The 7,844-nt window shown below is 33.8% G+C and overlaps 1 protein-coding gene across 1 annotated transcript; it reads left to right on the plus strand.

The window, feature by feature from the left end:
- The first annotated feature begins 1,335 nt into the window (after positions 1-1,335).
- LOC101262899 (probable nucleoside diphosphate kinase 5) lies at positions 1,336-6,392 on the plus strand. The gene is made up of 5 exons (XM_004252358.5): positions 1,336-1,585; positions 2,254-2,478; positions 3,979-4,086; positions 4,867-4,976; positions 5,986-6,392. Exons 1-5 carry the CDS (start codon positions 1,497-1,499, stop codon positions 6,012-6,014), a joined length of 561 nt encoding a protein of 186 aa, XP_004252406.1. The 5' UTR covers positions 1,336-1,496; the 3' UTR covers positions 6,015-6,392.
- The last annotated feature ends 1,452 nt before the right edge of the window (positions 6,393-7,844 follow it).

The raw sequence follows: 7,844 nt of genomic DNA on the forward strand, positions 1-7,844 counted from the left end.
TCAGCTGGCCTTTGATCAAAATTTTTTAAATATTGTTGGCAAATCATTTTTCATGTGTTTGGCCATTTATTAGGGAGAAGTATTTGACTTTTTAAAAAAACATGATTTATTCATATATATTTTTAAAATAATTAAATTACTCATAAGCTTGTATAATTATTTTATAATAAAAATGTTCAACATAATTAACATGAATTTGAAAAGAAGAACGAAGCAAACGAAAGAAAATCTTTGATAATAGGTTATTCATTTAGTGATTTCGATACAATAATAGAGTATGTGAAATCTTACAAGTAAGATCTGAAAATAATAAAATGTACACAGATCTTATCACTATCTCGTAGAAGTAGACATTCAGTGCACGAAAGATCATAGACTCAAGTGCAATAAATCTCAGTATAAAGATGAAGGAGTCAATGAAGAGAATATAACAAATAACAAGGAAAAAGTGCAAAAGTCAGCCAAAACAATAAAATCATGTGATAATTGAAATAACATAGTATTAGGATAAATTATTTGAAAACATAATAAACAATGAGAAAACTACAATAATACAACTTACTATCGCAATCACCAGACACCCTAAGCAAGACAATATACCACAATACCATCCAACTTTCTGTCCTAATACATGCTCACCACACCCTTTTATCTAGGGTTAATTATATCCTTCGTGACCTGAAGTTGCATCATATCATGTTTTTATCACCTTTCCTTAATACTTCTTTGATCTACATTTAACTCTATTCGTACACTCTATAACCAACCTCACACACCTTCTTAAAGGTGATTCTATGCATCCGCTCTCCACATGTTCAAATCATCTCAGTCTCACTTTCATCATCTTGTCCACCAGAAAGGTTACTCCTATATTTTTCCAGATATCTTTATTTCTTCTCTTATCGCTCCTAGTATGACTTCACGTCCACCTTAACATCCACATCTCCTTCATATGCATCTTCTAGTTATCTCAAACCCCCAATTATTCTATATTTATACTATTTGATATATAAAACTGTTGATCGACTTAGTCTGTGGTCTCATAATTTTATTTCTAGTTGTCCCAACTCTCGATTATTTTATAATTTGTTGACTTTTACTTATTAGCAAAATGCAACATGTCAAATCACGTGCGTTGTTCATTTAGTTCGTCACCTTATTTCTAATTAAGCGATTTTGGTCAAATTTTAACTGTTAAATTGATAATCGAAGTGACAGCGATCAATAAGTCAAAGGGTTCTCAAATGATTTCCTACAAATTAATAATGAATAAATCAAATCAATTAACTCCAAAATCGAATCGAACTGATAATTGCCCTAATTAAAACTCATGTTACTTTTTTTAAAAAAAAAGAAAAAGAAAATGGCAACTATGGGTCCAAGGATTTTCGCCCCTTAGTCAAAGTGAATAGTCCGAATGAGCATCTTCTCCCCCAAATATCAGATTCCATTAATTGCTTCTGAAATTCTTATATCAATTTGGTAAAATTGTTGCAATGTTTTGTAATCTTTTTCAGTTTCTTCAATTCTTCATAAAAATGTTGCTTCCCTTCTTCCTGCTGTCCATTCTCTCTCTTCCTAACAGGTGAGTTTCACTTGCTTATTGTCTTTTTTATTATCTGCACAAACCATTTTTGGTACTGAAAATGAATAGATACAAAGCATTCCTATAATTAATTCTCAAAACAAGTTTAGGATTGAAGTATTAGTACAATTATTGTGGTGATTTTGAAGATCAAGGCCATATTCTTGCCTTTTATACAATTATTATTGTGGTTATTTGTCCCTATTATTGTGTTGTTTGCAATAAATTTTCTCAAGTCTGGAAAATAACTGCTGTCAGCTAAACAATGTGAATCACCAAGAGTTTATGGGATATTCGAGATACTACCGTTTATATAAGCGTGAGCTAGAGTTTGGGGTAGAGTAGCCGACCTCTAATAACCCTAATATGGTTGAGCTTGTCCACAAAATTTCAATGTCTACATGTGTACTCGACTTAGATTTCTTATATGGTCACTCAGCTAATAGTTATTATTTAGAAAGTCACTTTCTTTGTGAAGAAAATTGGAATCGAGAAGAGAGGTGACTTTCTGAGATAATAACTATTACTTGAGTGTGTAAGATATCTAACTCACTTCTTGTGAGTTGGTCGAACTTTAGTTCTCGATAGCCATTCGATTTTAATCAATCGGAGTCAGCTATAATACTCACATTCTGTGCTTCTCTTTTGTCAATGTTCTAATGTTGTAGATGTTCGGCAGACTCTTCTACAGAAACAGAAAGGACATTGGCTATAATAAAGCCAGATGGTGTTTCTGGAAACCATACAAATTCCGTTAAGGAGACAATTCTCAATCATGGATTCAAAATCACAGAGGAATCGCTCATTCAGCTTGATGAGGATCGTGTGAAAAGATTTTATGCTGAGCACTCTTCAAGGAGCTTCTTTCCAAGCCTTGTTGAATACATGACCAGGTAAACGTTTCCCATCTAGAGATGGTATTTGATTCTGAATTTTCTGGTGATCCCCATTCCGTTTTGAGGGAAGTAAAAACTGCAGGTTATAGTATAGGGTGTAGGCTAGTTTAATTTGGTATCAAGTGGTTGTTGAGAACATTTATACGGTTAAACTAAGAATTTGTAAAGAAAAGAATCATTTCCTTTTGAAAATGGACGATATTTGATGATGGGTTGTTAGTTGTTACATAACCAAAAGGCATTGCAGCCTAACATGACTGTTGCATCTGCCTCTAGATTGGAGCTATTATATTTGCTTTTTTAACAGGACAACAGGAAGTAGTATATTGAGCGATAACTCTCTGATACCACTTCATATCACACGACTCAGCAGAACGCAACAAATACGAGGAAATCACTTAGAAAGAGTAAAGGATAGATTGAATTTTACGGATTAGAATAACACAAACTCAAGGATTAAACTTCACTTGAATCCTTGTTATCATTAATGATCATTCCCCAAGACAGTAGCGATAGAACCCAAGAAAAAATCATATAAAGAATATAATTAGTCAATTCCGAACAAATACGAAAGAACCTATTAATTAATATTCCAAACAAGTGAGACTTGAGGTTCTTCAGCGATCAGAAAGATTGGAAGGTGGCATAGGTTGTATGTGGAAATTTGGGACAGCCGGACAGGAAGCAAAAACCCTTGTTTGTTTGTTGACAGAAAAATGGGAGCTTTAGTGTTTTCTACTCCCTGTTCAGTCAGTGGTGATGAAGGATGTTACTTCCATCGAGGCATTTGCTAGACAAAAGCACCTGTAAGGCAGCTCTTGGTTGTGAATGATATGTATTGCAAAAGACAACCTGGATAATTTGCAAAGATGGGGAAAACTCTGTATGGGGTGGTTTGTGTGAGAAAGGATGAAGAAGTATATGAATCACCTCCTTTTTCATATGGTTGAGCATGTTTTATGTGCCTTTTGGAGCGGGATAGTTTTGGAACGTCTAGCAATGTTGAAAGTGTTTTAAATATAAAGGAAGTCCAAGTATCTTGGTTGTGTAATCGTTTACTTGAGACACAATTGAATGGAACAAAGGTTTGTAAAAGATATATTTTCTTCAATCGAGAGAAACAAAAATAAGTTCTCTAAATGATATAGAAACCTTTATAGAGATTTAAATTTTGTATGAATGATATAGAAAACTCTTCATCAAAAAGTACATACTTTAGAAAGTTGTACGAATCTTTTGAGTGGTTTGAAGATTTAGTTTAATATAACTCATTGCTGCCTTTTCATCCATTTCAAATAAAGTACCTTGTTTATTGAGGAAAAAAAAGGTCTTTTGTCCATGTAATTAGTGAAAGATCTGTCAATCGGATATATGCTATTATGTTGAATTAGAATAGTTTCATAGACTGATTTCTCGTGAGAATTTTTTACAGCTGCTCCTCCTCCCTTCTCATCCATTTACTACTCCTTTTTTCCTTCATTAACCATTTATCGGCAGTGGTCCAGTGTTGATAATGGTTCTGGAGAAAGGGAATGCCATAGCTGATTGGCGTGCATTAATTGGTCCCACAGACCCACTCAAGGCAAAGGTTACTCATCCTCACAGGTTTAGACCTCCTCTCTTCCTTTTCTTTTCTATTTTTACGTCTATTATTACTATTGCATGGGCAATATAGTTAGAATATTAGAAAACTAAATAGATAGACATAGATAAGTTTTCCTTCCTTGCAAAAAAGGGTTACTACCTCAATTTAACTCATGTGACCTAGTGGCAATGAAGTAGGTTGAGAATCATGAGGTCTCAAATTCAAATCAAACACTAGGTGATTTTTTTCCTTTTGTTGTAGACTTGGTGGACAGAGTTATGACACTTGTTGCTTTTGGGGGTGTCAAGTGTCCTATAGAATTAGTCGAGGTGCGAGAAAGCCGCAAGCTGGCCCCAACACCATGGTTATTAAATTAAAAAAATGCTTTCTCAAAGATTTGCTTGTTAAAAAAGAAACATAGTGAAATATGTGTAACTTTGATTTCCCTTAGTATGAGGTTACTTTCCCAAAGAAGTTGTCTCCTTCATGGAAATAAAACATTATTTTTACTGATATTCCTTCAAATTATGTGACTCTTCTCGTTCCAGATATGATTAATATTATATCTATAACAGCTACCATCTTCTCGCTTTCTTTGTCAGAGCATTTGCAAGTTTGGTTCTCGACTACCTCAGTGATTGACGATGTTAAAGTTGTTGGTAGTGCCTTAGACTCCATACATAGCACATAGTTAAAGAAATTGTCAGCCCAAGTTGTCCTTTTACATTGAAAATTATTTTTAGGCTTTTGTTAATTCTGAACAAGACATGTTCTTTTCACCTGTGTCTTTATACATACAGTGTCAGAGCCATATGTGGGCTGAACTTACAGGAGAATTGTGTTCATGGTTCTGACTCACCTCAGTCTGCTAGCCGGGAAATATCTTTCTTCTTTAAAACGACATCATCAGGTCAAATTACTAAGCCCATTTTATGTTCTAATTATGTGTATGCATTTTATTCTTGACAATGAAAAGAAAAGGCGGTTTTTGTTGGCTATGACATGTTAATGATATTTGGTTTTGCTGGCTGTGACATTTTGTTCAGGCATCAACAACCATTACCTTTTAGATTATAGGCTTATGCATACCTTTATTAACCTTTTTTAGATTGAGACAAACGAATTTAGTCCTTCAGCCTCTGGGATCATGGGATTAACAGTTACAAGGATTCCTACACTTCCAATCCATTGCCTCTCTAAACCTTTTAAATGGTTCCTCTAAACGTCCAGATTTCGAGATGAGATTATATGAGAGGAAAAATGTCCTTCCTCTCGAGTGCAAATGCCCTCCTCCCCCAATTCCCGAACCAAACAAAAGAAGACAATACAATACTAGATATGTAGAATAAGGGGCAAATATATCCCTCAACTGTGAGATTTAGAGTGTATATACCTCTTGCTAAAAAAGTGGTGCATATATACCCTATAACAAATGGTGCATACTTCTTATTTAGCCCCCCCCCCCCCCCCCCCCCCTCCTTTTTTTAACCGATTGAATTAAAGTAAAATCCTAAAACTGGTTTAAAAGGGGTAAATATGCACTATTTGTTAGACGACGGAGGGGTCTATGCACATCTTTTTAAGAAGGTTATATCTACTCTAAATCGCTAAATTGATACGTATATTTTCCCCTTTTCCCTTAAGAAAATAACTGTACCTGTCTTTTGCTTGGTTGATGTGCCAAGCATACTGACTAGAATTGAAATGTAATCCCTATTTTAGCATTTTCTTTTTGGAGAGATCGACTGCAATCAATCTCGTGATGTATTTTTGGAGGTAAGGTTCGGCCCCCCTCGTGTGCCACCTTTCTGGTGAAATTGATAGCCTATTAATTAAAAGAATCAGAGACTAAGGCATACTTGTTGCCATTGAGATTCTTTGTCTGATTAACGTTCTACACAAAATCCGTTACTTTGCAGGATATGCATCTAAGCATGATGAATTATAAGTCATTGAAGAACAATCGAATCGTGCCCATTCAGATTCCTCTATGAACAGATTGTTGCAGCGAACTTAAATTGAGTTGTCCTCTGAGATATTGTATCCTGCAAGCTAATGAAAGTCAGATGGAGCTTACATTATATGAGTTTAGTTGTCAGTATTTTCGAAATGTAACATAGATATATGTACATTTTCAAAAGTACGATGAATTCAGTATTTTCAACATGTAATATATAGATATATGTGTCAAATTACACATTTCAGATCATGTATTACACTGACTGAACAAGGAACAACATAAACTACTACATTAGCTTGATCACCATGTGCTACTTGAAACTGAATCTACATATTTTATATGATTTTGGACAATTTTATCCCTCGAGAGACCCTTTCATTACTAATATCATGGTTTGTCGTTTATTAGTTATACATAATATCAAGTAGAATGTGTCATTGATTATACGTAGTTTGAAAAAGTGTACCAAACAAGGTATAATTAGTAGAAGTGAAGAACAAAACTATTATGCATGCATGCATACATTCACATGAACGAAATATTGTTTCGAAAGTAACTCTGGTTCGCCAGTTCAAACTCAACTTCTTGCTATATATTAGCGGACCCACAGGTCGGATCATGGCTCTACGCTCTTTCTTTTTGTGTGACTATATGTTAGCGGACTCACAGGTCGGATCGGGACTCTACGCTCTTTCATTCTATGTGGAACTATACCAGGGAGAGAGGGGAATGTGTCTGGAAGTCGAGCAAGACAACTATATTTTGAAATTTTTCCTCAATAAGATCACTTCATGCATTAGACTGATGGATAAAGAGAACGGATATGGCCTAAAAGAGCTTGGTCACTCTACATATGATGTAGATCGACTACATCACAAAAATATCGATTTATTTTAGATGGATCAACAATAAATAGCTATTTCACCAATAGATAGAAATGAGAGATTGATTTCCTCTCTATCTCTTTCAATCTATCATAACAGATCAGACAATCTACCAATCAATTTAAAAATAGTATATTCATCTCGTTTTTCGTTCATTTTCTCCACGTAAACATAGCAAACATGATTTTTTTTTTAAAAACAGTTAAATCAGTTAAAAGTACTCGTTTCACGCCTTTATATTATAGATGTAGTTCCTCCTATATATGTATTATGAATTTGTGATTAGGGACTATGATGCAAAGTCAACTATCCTCAAAATTTAATTTAGTAAATCTATAGAAAAAGTAGATGTATGATATAGCTAGTCAAAGTGAACATAAAGTGCACACAACTTTAATTATTATGGAGGAGATAACTCCACATCATGCAATTAGCGACTTAATTAATTTAATTAAGTTAAATCAAGAACATTCCACATCTAGCAATTCTCTCGATATAAGCAGATTTATCATTTTGCAGTACTCTAATCACATGCCCTTAATTACTGCTTTACTTTTAATTAACTTTTCTTGATTACTGTGATTTTTCCACTAATTCTCTCGAGTTCCACTAATTAATTACATTTTTATAAACCATTTTGTGGCTTAAATATCTTAAGTGACGAACTTGGTGACGCCAAAGAATTTTAATTTATATTTTTATAAAATACTTTTCCCATTGATTAATCATTTGTGTAAGCATTACTCCTAACTTGGTAGTATAGATATGTAATTGTTTTTTAAAAAAGTCAAATCGAATCGAACATTATTTGATTCAATAATTTAAGTGATGGTTTTTTTTTAATATTATAAGTTGAATAACACATTAATGACAATCAGGGTTCAACATATAAAAAATAAAACTAAAATGTGGGAGTCGCGATTCAAGCTCGAGT

Source organism: Solanum lycopersicum, chromosome 12 (genome assembly GCF_036512215.1).
Source record: "Solanum lycopersicum chromosome 12, SLM_r2.1".
Classification (NCBI taxonomy): Eukaryota; Viridiplantae; Streptophyta; class Magnoliopsida; order Solanales; family Solanaceae; genus Solanum; species Solanum lycopersicum.